The sequence below is a fragment of the Abramis brama genome (assembly GCF_963993115.1).
Source record: "Abramis brama genome assembly, chromosome: 10".
Lineage (NCBI taxonomy): Eukaryota > Metazoa > Chordata > Actinopteri > Cypriniformes > Leuciscidae > Abramis > Abramis brama.
Window position 1 is genome coordinate 317,940 of NC_139972.1, and position 12,789 is coordinate 330,728.

Below are 12,789 nucleotides of genomic sequence, written 5' to 3' on the forward strand. Positions count from 1 at the left end.
AAACACACACACACACACACACACACTCTCTTCATTCCACACACAACATTATTACACTAATCACGTATGATGTGTGATTCTCTATAGACTTTATTGAGGTAGGCCTATTTCTCATAATAATAATAATAATACAGCAACTTTCACAAGCAAGAGAGGGACAATCACACTGACTGGAATAATAATAAACTAGCGCTAGTTAAGCTCAGGTAAAGTTAAACCGGTGGCGCCTCCTGCTGGATCAGACTCAGAATGAGCTTTACAAAGATACACTAAATATGATTTCCATAATCTTTATACTTCTATTAATATAAGTACATACAAGTATCTCACAATATCTGCATATTTACTGAACATTCCTTTATATTACACAAATATGATGTAGCATAGCAGCATTCCGTATAGCAGCAATGAACTCTGGGTAAATACTGATGAGAGCACATATTTACAGTCCATTAATGAACTACTGATCCCATGAATCTCTGTCACTGAATCAGTCTTTTTCAAGCGTTCTCTCTGATGGTATGAGAGAACCATCACCAGCACTATACAATTAACTCATGTTAGTTTGCTGATATCTAGGAAGTCTGGGAGGAAAAGTCTCTGTTTCCATAGTAGCAGTGTTTTCTCTGCTCAGTGCATTATGGGTAGTGTAGTTCTTCACCAGGACAAAGCAGTCTGTCACTCAAACTCTTGAGCTGCAGTCAAAGTCTGTCAGTAAATCTGTTTGGATGTTTGTTCAGTTATAAGAATGCTGAAACCGAATCCCGTTCTTCCTGCTGTCAGGGTTCAGGGGGATCAGGCTTCGTGAGGTCAGAGGTCAGAGGTCAGAGTGTGCAGATGTTCAGAGCCAGATCTCGTCACTGCTGGTACTGCTCACTTTATAGATGTAGCCCACCATCGGATAGCGAGCGAAACCTGTCGGGACACAATCGTTCACATCTATTAGACTCAGGAACTAATCTCTCTTAGATCTGAGGAACACTTAATCTCTCGTTATTGGTTCTGGATATCAGGGTTCTTTAAAGGGGCAGTTCACCCAAAAATGTACAGTTTAATTTAGGCTTTTATTCACATATACACATTGATCAGGTCATCAAATACGGTAAACAAACTGAAGAACCAATCAGGTTTGTTCATGTGGGTCAATAAAGTTTATGTTTATGTTTGCTGACTAAAGTTTACATGTGATTAAAAGCTTAAACTAAATCATGTCTCTTCGGAGGGATTGGATTATTTATTTTTCCATTTCTTAAAGTCAGAGTTTTGGGTGAATAGGGACAGAAATCTCTCAGATTTCATTAAAACATCTAAATTTGTGTTCAGAAGATGAATGAAAGTCATGGGTTTGGAAAGACATGAGGGAGAGTAAATGATGTCAGGATTTACATTGTTGGGTGAACTGTCCCTTTAAGGTCATGACCTCTGACCTCGGGCAGCGTAGGCCGCAGACAGATCCTCCTCTTCCTCGTCTGCGCGTCTCCTCTCCAGTGTGTTCGGTCTGGAGATCTTCTGCCCTGAAACACGCAGCTTGAGACAGGTGATGTTTTAGAGACTCACATTAGATGTTTTCATACACCTATTTTAAGCACATTTTGGGAGATTGCATAAAAATACTCCAAGGATAAGACATGCACATAAACTACGATGGAAACAAATTTACTGAATAAATCCCTCAAACCTCATGTGACTTTGCCTCAGCAGAGGCTGTGATTGGATAACTGCACTAACCAGCGGACCAATGGCATCGCAGCATCTCAAATGTTGGTTTGGTGTTTCTGAAACACCTGAGTCAAAGTCTGTCATCAGAATGATTTGGTTTCATCACTAGATACTAACAGTGCAACCGATAATCTTTTCTCCACTCTAACATTGTGCTTGGACAACTTCTGTCCCCTTGTATCCAGCGAGCATCGATCTAAACTCAGGGCTGCAAAGAAAAGTCTCTGCCTTTCTTACACAGGACAACCTCCTGGACAACAACCAGTCTGGTTTCATAAGCGTCACTCGTGCTGTTATTGAAGCTCTGAGACTCAAGAGTAGCTTCCAAATCCTCAGTTCTCATCTTGCTGCTGCTTTTGACATAGTTAACCACCAGGTTCTCCTGTCAATCCTTATGATGAAGGGCATCTCAAGTACAGCTGTACACTCCAAGGGGTGAGGTGTCTAAGACCCCAACATCTAGCTACTGGAGTGCCTCAGGGCTCAGTGCTGAGACCGCTTCTCTTCTCCATCTACATGTCATCACTAGGATCTGTCAATCAGAAACATGTTTTTCCACCCATTACTGTTATCATCTAGCTACTGGTGTGCCTCAGGGCTCAGTGCTGGGACCACTTCTCTTCTCCATCTACATGTCATCACTAGGATCTGTCATTCAGAAACATGTTTTTCCCATCACTGTTATCATCTAGCTACTGGAGTGCCTCAGGGCTCAGTGCTGGGACCGTCTACATGTACATGACATCAGTCTACTGCTATGTCTACTGTGCTAGAATAACTGGGACTGGTCACAGCACTTACAAATGATGAGAGCAATAGAAGCAACAACAGGGCAGCAATATGCAAGTCGCTAAATGATGAAATGATGAAATGTAAATGTATTGTAATGTAATTCCCTCCAGAAGCGTCTGACACGATTGCGTTCCCAAACACCAGCATTCGAACGGAAGAGAACATGACAGTGTTTATTGTGTTTCGTCTGACGCTCTGAGACACACTCATTTATGATAGAGGAGAAAAGAGACAGATTGGAGAAACTTACATTTTTATTACTGATATTTTCCACCAGTTTCCCAAGAAGTGATGATTTTGTTCTCTTGAACACATGGGATGGAAACACTGCTCTGTGCAGAAGCGGGACTCACCCTTACAGAGCGTGCGGTCGTCGTTCAGCTGCACGTGTGACGGTAAAGACATGTTCTCTCTGGGCAGATACACGCCGTTCACCTGAACCGTCACCATGTCGTTACTGCAACCAACAAACACCAGAACAGTCACGAGATCAATCGTTCAATAATGCTATTATTAGCAGAGAATGCTGGGAGACGCGTCGCACCGTTTGGAGGACAGATGCACTGCGACGGGCTCTTCTGAGAAACAACACAGAAAGAAGCATTTATGAACACATGAACACATTTACATGTATGCTTTTATCTGCAGTGTTCTGGCGTTCAGTCTGTGTACCGATGGCTTTGGTTTTATCCTTCTGTAGGAGGAAGAAGACCATCAAGGTGAAGATGAGGAGGGTGACGATGCCGGCGACGCCACCTGTCACTATCCCGAACATCGGAACTTCCACACGAGACTGCAGGAACTCTGGGGGAACGGGACACGAACTCATACACACACCAGCATTTACTGGACTATACACCACCGGTGGGTGAGATGTTTCTGAAAGAGTCTCTTCTGCTCAAGGCTGCATTTATTTGATCAAAAATACAGTAAAAACAGTGTAATATTATTCCAATGTAAATCAGCTGTTGTCTATGTGAATATATAGTAAAGTGTAATTTATTCCTGTGATCAAAGCTGAATGTTCAGCATCATTACTCCAGTCTTCAGTGTCACATGATCCTTCAGAAATCATTCTAATATGATGATTTGATGCTCAAGAAACATTTATGATTATTATCAGTGTTGAAAACAGTTGTGCTGCTTCAGATTTCTGATGACGTGTCGTGTCACCTGTGAGTGTGAGGTTGCTGTGGGCGGAGCCAAGGCTGTTGTTGGCGCTGACCGAGATGTTTCCTGATAGGCTGCTCAGAGTGACCTGCAGGCTGTGATTGGCCAGCCACGGGTGGCTCCGTGAGTCCAGGATGAGGAAGTCGGAGCTGTTGGCCAGCAGCTGACCGGACCGATCCACCCAGGTGATGGTGGCGGGGGGGTTGGACCGGACCAAAGCGAAGAGGATGAGGGAGAGGCCGGGGTCCGCGGTCTCGCTGTAGTGGGCGTCGACACGCAAGATCTCCGGCTGGACTGAGACACGAGGGACCAAACACACACGTGCCAGGTTAGTTCACGCTTTTAAAGCTATGGCCTCTCTATCGCCATCTGTGGTTGAAACATAAAATTGAACTCGTGATTATTTTATGTCAAATATCTGACCAACAGAACAAAATTTAAATTAATATTATTAGTGGTGCTTTTTTGAAAGCATCACTATTGTTATTGCTCATACTTATTAGTGGTGCTTGCTGAAAGCAAGGCATCACTATTGTTATTGCTCATACTTATTATTCTTATTAGTGGTGCTTTTTTGAAAGCATCACTATTGTTATTGCTCATACTTATTATTATTCTTTTTTTTATTATTCTGGACAAAGTTTGGCGCGAAACTCGCCCCGCACCGTTTGTCACAGACCCCTGAGTGAGGCGTCAAATCGAGCGGCTCATTGAGGAGAGGTGTGCTATGACTTTTCTAAGCGATCGGGTGTACGATGTTCGCACAGCGGACGAAAAAGCGGCCAAAAAAGTCCCATTGACTTTACATTGGGAGTTCTAAAAATATTTGAATCCCAACCGACGTTTTCACACACACAGACTCCAAAGGGCCTGACACCCCTGCATCTCTCCCTCTCTCTCTCCCTCAGAGGATTTATATTATCAAGCAGCCAATAAGTAATGGCCTAAAATCTTCATAGCCACACCCTAGCAACCAGTTTCAGCACCCTAGCAACCACTAAGAGCTCCCTAGCAACCACCCTAAACAAAAAAAAAAACATTTTTTTTATTTTTTTTATTTTTTAAAGCAATTTTACTCTCATGGCCTTGCGATATCGCTCCATGCTTGTGCCTATTCGGCCATAGGCACGAGGCACTCGTTATTAAAGATTTTAAGAACTCTATAAAAACTCCATAGTAACCATATTTGACAACTACCAACCACCTAGTAACACCATAGCAACTACCAAAAATACCTTAGCAACCACCCTGAACACCCTAGCAATGTCTAGAAATGCTCTAGTAACCACCAAAAAACTCTAGCAACCACCCAGAACACCCTAGCAACTGCCTAGCAACCACCCAGAACACCTAGCAACTGCCTAGCAACCACCCAGAACACCCTAGCAACTGCCTAGCAACGCCCTAGCATCCACCCAGAATACCATAGCAACTGCCTAGCAACACCATAGCAACCACCCAGAATACCCTAGCAACCGCCTAGCAACGCCCTAGCAACCACCCAGAATACCCTAGCAACCGCCTAGCAACGCCCTAGCAACCACCCAGAATACCCTAGCAACCGCCTAGCAACACCATAACAACCCCCCAGAACACCCTAGCAACTGCCTAGCAACACCCTAGCAACCACCCAGAATACCCTAGCAACCGCCTAGCAACACCATAGCAACACCATAGCAACCACCCAGAATACCCTAGCAACTGCCTAGCAACGCCCTAGCAACCACCAAGAATACCCTAGCAACCGCCTAGCAACCACCCAGAATACCCTAGCAACCGCCTAGCAACACCATAGCAACCACTCAGAATATCCTAGCAACTGCCTAGCAACGCCATAGCAACCACCCAGAACACCCTAGTAACTGCCTAGCAACACCATAGCAACCACCCAGAACACCATAGCAACCACCCAGAACACCCTAGCAACCACCTAGCAAAGCCCTAGCAACCACACAGAACACCCTAGCAACCACCTGAACAACATGAATAAGCCATATCTCAGCACCAGAACATCGTACAGACATGGTTGTTGGCTCGTTTGCAATCATGTACAACACCCTAGCAACCGAGTGGCGAGTTTTGCCACTGCAAGCACCACTCACATTTTCTTCAGGAAATGTACATTCTAGTTATTAGTGGTGCTTGCTGAAAGCAAGGCATCACTATTGTTATTGCTCATACTTATTATTATTAGTGGTGCTTGCTGAAAGCAAGGCATCACTATTGTTATTGCTCATACTTATTATTATTATTCTTCTTTTTATTATTATTCCACACAAAGTTTGGCGCGTAACTCGTCCCGCACCGTTTGTCACAGATCCATGAATGAGGTGTCAAATCGACCAGCTCAATGAGGAGAGGTGTGCTATGACTTTTATAAGCGATCGGGGGTGCGGTGTTCACCCCAGGGGCGAAAAAGCGGCCCAAAAAGTTCCATTGACTTAACATTGCAACGAACTTTGAGCACTCATAGCTCTGAGCGTGGATTTCGCAGAAACGTGTGATTTGCCACATTTGAAGAGGCTGACAGGCTCTGTAAGAACATACCTCACAATGGGGTAAAAGTTGCACCCCTGGGGGGCAGGAAGGTCCCAAAGTTGCCCCATTGACTTACTATGGGGAAGGAATGTCCCGTGAAACACATGCTTTTCCTACTATGGTAAATTGCATAGGGATTTTCTATTGAACGTAGCTCTGGATCACAGTGTCATAGAGACAAGGGGGCGGGCTCATTTTACTCAGATGACCAATCAGTCTCTCAGGCTCATTGTGAAGCTATCAAGCCACGCCCTAGCAACCATTTAGAGAACCTTAGCAACAAGTCCCATAGACTTCCATTGAAATAGATCAAAGGGATATCTCCAGACTGAATTGTCATACAAACACGAGGGTGGTCTCATTTGACTCGGGGCAGCAAACGGCCAATCATGAATCACCTCAACACTTCCTAGCCCCTCCATAGCAACCATTGTCGAGCACCTTAGCAACCAAAATCCAAAGAGGGATATCTTCCATTCTGAATGTCACAGAGGCATGGGAGTTGGTTTATATCATTCAAAGTGTCAAGAAGCCTTTGCAGTTTCATCATTGGCAGCTGTCAAGCAACTCCATAACAACCAAAAAGAGTACCCTAGCAACCGTTTAACAAAACGTATATCTCTGCATCAAAACATAGTATAGAGATGGGACTTGGCTCTTTTGACTAAATCATGGTAAACTATGGTAAATCATCCTAGAATCATAGTAAATCATACTAAAACATGATAAATCATGGTATACTATAGTAAATCATAGTAAACTATGGTAAATCGTGGTAAATCATGGTAAACTATGGTAAATCATGCTAGAATCATGGTAAATCATACTTGAACATGGTAAATCATGGTATACTATAGTAAATCATGGTAAACTATAGTAAATCGTGGTAAATCATGGTAAACTATGGTAAATCATGGTATACTATGGTAAATCATGGTAAACTATGATAAATAATGCTAGAATCAGTAAATAATACTTGAACATGGTAAATCATGGTATACTATAGTAAATCATGGTAAACTATGGTAAATCGTGGTAAATCATGGTAAACTATGGTAAATCATGGTAAACTATGAAAAATCATGCTAGAATCAGTAAATCATACTTGAACATGGTAAATCATGGTATACTATAGTAAATCATGGTAAACTATGGTAAATCGTGGTAAATCATGGTAAACTATGGTAAATCATTGTAAACCATGCTAGCAACATGGTAAAAAATGCTAGAATCATGCTATCAACATGATAATCAAGCTAGCATGGTAAACTATGGTAAATCATGCTAGAATCAGTAAATTATACTTGAACATGGTAAATCGTGGTATACTATAGTAAATCATGGTAAACTATGGTAAATCGTGGTAAATCATGGTAAACAATGCTAAATCATGCTAGAATCAGTAAATCATACTTGAACATGGTAAATCATGGTATACTATAGTAAATCATGGTAAACTATGGTAAATCGTGGTAAATCATGGTAAATCATGGTAAACTATGGTAAATCATGCTTGAATCAGTAAATCATACTTGAACATGGTAAATCATGGTATACTATAGTAAATCATGGTAAACTATGGTAAATCGTGGTAAACTATGGTAAATCATGCTTGAATCAGTAAATCATACTTGAGCATGGTAAATCATGGTATACTATAGTAAATCATGGTAAACTATGGTAAATCATGGTAAACTATGGTAAATCATGGTAAACTATGCTAGCCACGTGGTAAAAGCATGCTAGCATCATCCTAGCAACATAATAATCATGCTAGCAATATGCTAATCATGCTAACATGGTGCTAGCATTATGTTAGTCACATGCTTATCATGCTAGCATGATGTTAATTTTGTTATCATCTTGCTAAAATCTAGCTAACCGCACCCTAGCAACCGAGTGGCGAGTTTTGCCACTGCAAGCACCACTTCACATTTTCTTCAGGAAATGTACATTCTAGTTCTTTTTATTATTCTGGACAAAAGTTTGGCGCGTAACTCGCCCCGCACCATTTGTCACAGACCCCTGAGTGAGGTGTCAAATCGACCGGCTCATTAAGGAGAGGTGTGCTATGACTTTTATAAGCGATCAGGGGTGCGGTGTTCGCCCCAGGGGCGAAAAAGCGGCCAAAAAAGTCCCATTGACTTAACATTGAGACGAACTTTGACCACACGTAGCTCTGAGCGAGGATTTCGCAGAAACGTGTGATTTGCCACATTTGAAGAGGCTAACAGGCTCTGTAAGAACATACCTCACAATGGGGTAAAAGTTGCACCCCTGGGGGGCAGGAGCTGCCCAAAGTTGCCCCATTGACTTACTATGGGGAAGGAACGTCCCATGAAACACACATGCTTTTCCTACTATGGTAAATTGCATAGGGACTTTGTACTGAACGTAGCTCTGGATCACAGTGTCATAGAGACAAGGGGGAGGGCTCATTTTACTCAGACGACCAATCAGTCTCTCAGGATCATTGTGAAGCTATCAAGCCACGCCCTAGCAACCATTTAGAGCCCCTTAGCAACAAGTTCCATAGACTTCCATTGAAAGAGTTCAAAGAGATATCTCCAGACTGAATTGTCATAGAAACGTGGGGGTGGTCTCATTTGACTCGGGGCAGCAAACAGCCCATCATGAATGACCTCAACACTTCCAAGCCCCTCCCTAGCAACCATTGTCGAGCACCCTATCAACAAAAATCCAAAGAGGGATATCTTCCATTCTAAATGTCACAGAGGCATGGGAGTTGGTTTGTATCATTCATACTGACAAGCAGCCTTTGGAGTTTCATCATTGGCAGCTGCCAAGCCACTCCCTAGCAACCAAACAGAGTACCCTAGCAACCAAAATTCAAAGAGGGATATCTTCCATTCTGAATGTCACAGAGAAATGGGAGTTGGTTTATATCATTCATAGTGACAAGAAGCTTTTGCAGTTTCATCATTGGCAGCTGCCGAGCAACTCCATAGCAACCAAACAGAGTACCCTAGCAACCAAAATCCAAAGAGGGATATCTTCCATTGTGAATGTCACAGAGGCATGGGAGTTGGTTTATACCGTTCGTAGTGACAAGCAGCCTTTGCAGTTTCATCATTGGCAGCTGCCAAGCAACTCCATAGCAACCAAACAGAGTACCCTAGCAACCAAAATCCAAAGAGGGATATCTTCCATTGTGAATGTCACAGAGGCATGGGAGTTGGTTTATACCGTTCATACTGACAAGCAGCCTTTGCAGTTTCATCATTGGCAGCTGCCAAGCAACTCCATAGCAACCAAACAGAGTACCCTAGCAACCAAAATCCAAAGAGGCATATCTTCCATTGTGAATGTCACAGAGGCATGGGAGTTGGTTTATACCGTTCATACTGACAAGCAGCCTTTGCAGTTTCATCATTGGCAGCTGCCAAGCAACTCCATAGCAACCAAACAGAGTACCCTAGCAACCAAAATCCAAAGAGGCATATCTTCCATTGTGAATGTCACAGAGGCATAGGAGTTGGTTTATACCGTTCATACTGACAAGAAGCTTTTGCAGTTTCATCATTGGCAGCTGCCAAGCAACTCCATAGCAACCAAACAGAGTACCCTAGCAACCAAAATCCAAAGAGGGATATCTTCCATTCTGAATGTCACAGAGGCATGGGAGTTGGTTTATATCATTCATAGTGACAAGAAGCCTTTGCAGTTTCATCATTGGCAGCTGCCAAGCAACTCCATAGCAACCAAACAGAGTACCCTAGCAACCAAAATCCAAAGAGGCATATCTTCCATTCTGAATGTCACAGAGGCATGGGAGTTGGATTATATCATTCATACTGACAAGAAGCCTTTGGAATTTCATCATTGACAGATGACAAGCCACTCCCTAGCAACCAAACAGAGTACCCTAGCAACCAAAATCCAAAGAGGCATATCTTCCATTCTGAATGTCGCAGAGGCATGGGAGTTGGTTTATATCATTCATAGTGACAAGAAGCCTTTGGAGTTTCATCATTGGCAGCTGCCAAGCCACTCGCTAGCAACCAAATAGAGTACCCTAGCAACCGTTTAGCAAAACGTATATCTCTGCATCAGAACATCGTATAGAGATGGGGGTTGGCTCATTAGTTTCAGTTGGAAAACAGTCTGTAAATATCACCATGGTAACTGTGTTTTCACACCCTAGCAACCATTTACAGCCACCTAGCAACCATATTGCAACATATAGAAGCCATATTTCAGATCCACAACATCGTACAGACATGGTTGTTGGCTCGTATGCAATCATGTACAACACCCTAGCAACCGAGTGGCGAGTTTTGCCACTGCAAGCACCACTTCACATTTTCTTCAGGAAATGTACATTCTAGTTATTATTATTAGTGGTGCTTTTTTAAAAGCATCACTATTGTTATTGCTCATACTTATTATTATTCTTTTTATTATTCTGGACAAAAGTTTGGCGCGTAACTCGCCCCGCACCGTTTGTCACAGACCCCTGAGTGAAGTGTCTAATCGACCGGCTCATTGAGGAGAGGTGTGCTATGACTTTTCTAAGCGATCGGGTGTACGATGTTCGCACAGCGGACGAAAAAGCGGCCAAAAAAGTCCCATTGACTTTACATTGGGAGTTCTAAAAATATTTGAATCCCAACCGACGTTTTCACACACACACCACTCCAAAGGGCCTGACACCCCTGCGTCTCTCCCTCTCTCTCTCTCCCTCAGAGGATTTATATTATCAAGCAGCCAATAAGTAATGGCCTAAAATCTTCATAGCCACACCCTAGCAACCAGTTTCAGCACCCTAGCAACCACTAAGAGCTCCCTAGCAACCACCCTAAACCAAAAAAAAACATTTTTTTATTTTTATTTTATTTTTTAAAGCAATATTACACTCGTGGCCTTGCGAAATCACTCCATGCCTTGTGCCTATTCGGCCATAGGCACGAGGCCGCAGGCCGAGTGCCGTACTGAAGGCACTCGTTATTAAAGATTTTAAGAACTCTATAAAAACTCCATAGTAACCATATTTGACAACTACCAACCACCTAGTAACACCATAGCAACTACCAAAAATACCTTAGCAACCACCCTGAACACCCTAGCAACATTTAGAAACGCTCTAGTAACCACCAAAAAACTCTAGCAACCACCCAGAACACCCTAGCAACTGCCTAGCAACCACCCAGAACACCTAGCAACTGCCTAGTAACCACCCAGAACACCCTAGCAACTGCCTAGCAACGCCCTAGCATCCACCCATAATACCAAATCAACTGCCTAGCAACACCATAGCAACCACCTAGAACACCCTAGCAACCACCTAGCAACGCCCTAGCAACTGCCTAGCAACCACCAAGAATACCCTAGCAACTGCCTAGCAACCACCCAGAACACCTTAGCAACTGCCTAACAACACCATAGCAACCACCCAGAACACCCTAGCAACCACCTGGCAACAGCATCTTGCTAAAAACATGCTGGCAACATGCTAATCAAGCTAACATCATGCTGGCAACATGCTAATCAAGCTAGCATCATGCTAGCAACATGCTAATCATGCTAGCAACATGCTAATCAAGCTAGCATCATGCTAATCAAGCTAACATCATGCTAGCAACATGCTAATCATGCTAGCATTATGCTACCAACATGCTAATAAAGCTAACATCATGCTAACAACATGCTACTCAAGCTAGCATAATGCTAACATCATGCTAATCAAGCTAGCATCATGCTAGCAACATGCTAATCATGCTAGCATTATGCTAACAACATGCTAATCAAGCTAGCATCATGCTAGCAACATGCTAATCATGCTAGCATTATGTTAACAACATGCTAATCAAGCTAGCATAATGCTAGCAACATGCTAATCATGCTAGCAACATGCTAATCAAGCTAGCATAATGCTAACAACATGCTAATCATGTTAGCATCTAGCTAAAAACATGCTAGCAAAATGCTAATCATGCTAGCATCTTGTTAAAAGCATGCTAGCAACATGCTAATCATGCTAGCATCTTGTTAAAAGCATGCTAGCAACATGCTAATCATGCTAGCATCTTGTTAAAAGCATGCTAGCTACATGCTAATCATGCTAACAACATGCTATTCCTGCTAGCATCATTCTAACAACATGTTAATCATAGTAAATCATGCTGGAATGTGGTAAATCGTAGTACATCATCTTAGAAACATGGTAAATCGTGGTAAATAATGTTAAAATATGGTATATCATGGTATCACAACATGTCAATTGTGTTAGCATCTGCCCAGTGGCGAATTTTGCCACTGCAAGCACCACTTCACATTTTCTTCAGGAAATGTACATTCTAGTTAGTGGTGCTTTTTTGAAAGCATCACTATTGTTATTGCTCATACTTATTATTATTCTTTTTATTATTCTGGACAAAAGTTTGGCGCGTAATGCGCCCCGCACCGTTTGTCACAGACCCCTGAGTGAGGTGTCAAATCGAGCGGCTCATTGAGGAGAGGTGTGCTATGACTTTTCTAAGCGATCGGGTGTACGATGTTCGCACAGCGGACGAAAAAGCGGCCAAAAAAGTCCCATTGACTTAACATTGG

At 42.8% G+C, this 12,789-nt stretch overlaps 1 protein-coding gene across 12 annotated transcripts in view; it reads right to left on the reverse strand.

The window, feature by feature from the left end:
• Window positions 1-72: 72 nt before the first annotated feature.
• The window catches only part of tmem25 (transmembrane protein 25), a 33,381-nt gene continuing 20,664 nt past the window's right edge, over window positions 73-12,789 (reverse strand). For 2 of the 12 annotated variants that reach the window (XM_084126902.1, XM_084126912.1), the window contains exons 4-9: window positions 3,685-3,975; window positions 3,184-3,315; window positions 3,056-3,089; window positions 2,865-2,968; window positions 1,428-1,514; window positions 73-915 (exon numbers count right to left, since the gene is read on the reverse strand). In XM_084126902.1, coding sequence (XP_083983028.1) covers window positions 842-915; window positions 1,428-1,514; window positions 2,865-2,968; window positions 3,056-3,089; window positions 3,184-3,315; window positions 3,685-3,975 — 722 coding nt within the window. In that variant the 3' untranslated portion in view covers window positions 73-841. Of the gene's footprint in view, window positions 916-1,386; window positions 1,528-2,761; window positions 2,969-3,055; window positions 3,090-3,183; window positions 3,316-3,684; window positions 3,976-12,789 lie in introns of all 12 variants that reach the window. The other 10 variants (XM_084126909.1, XM_084126908.1, XM_084126905.1 and 7 more) reach the window with 8 other exon arrangements.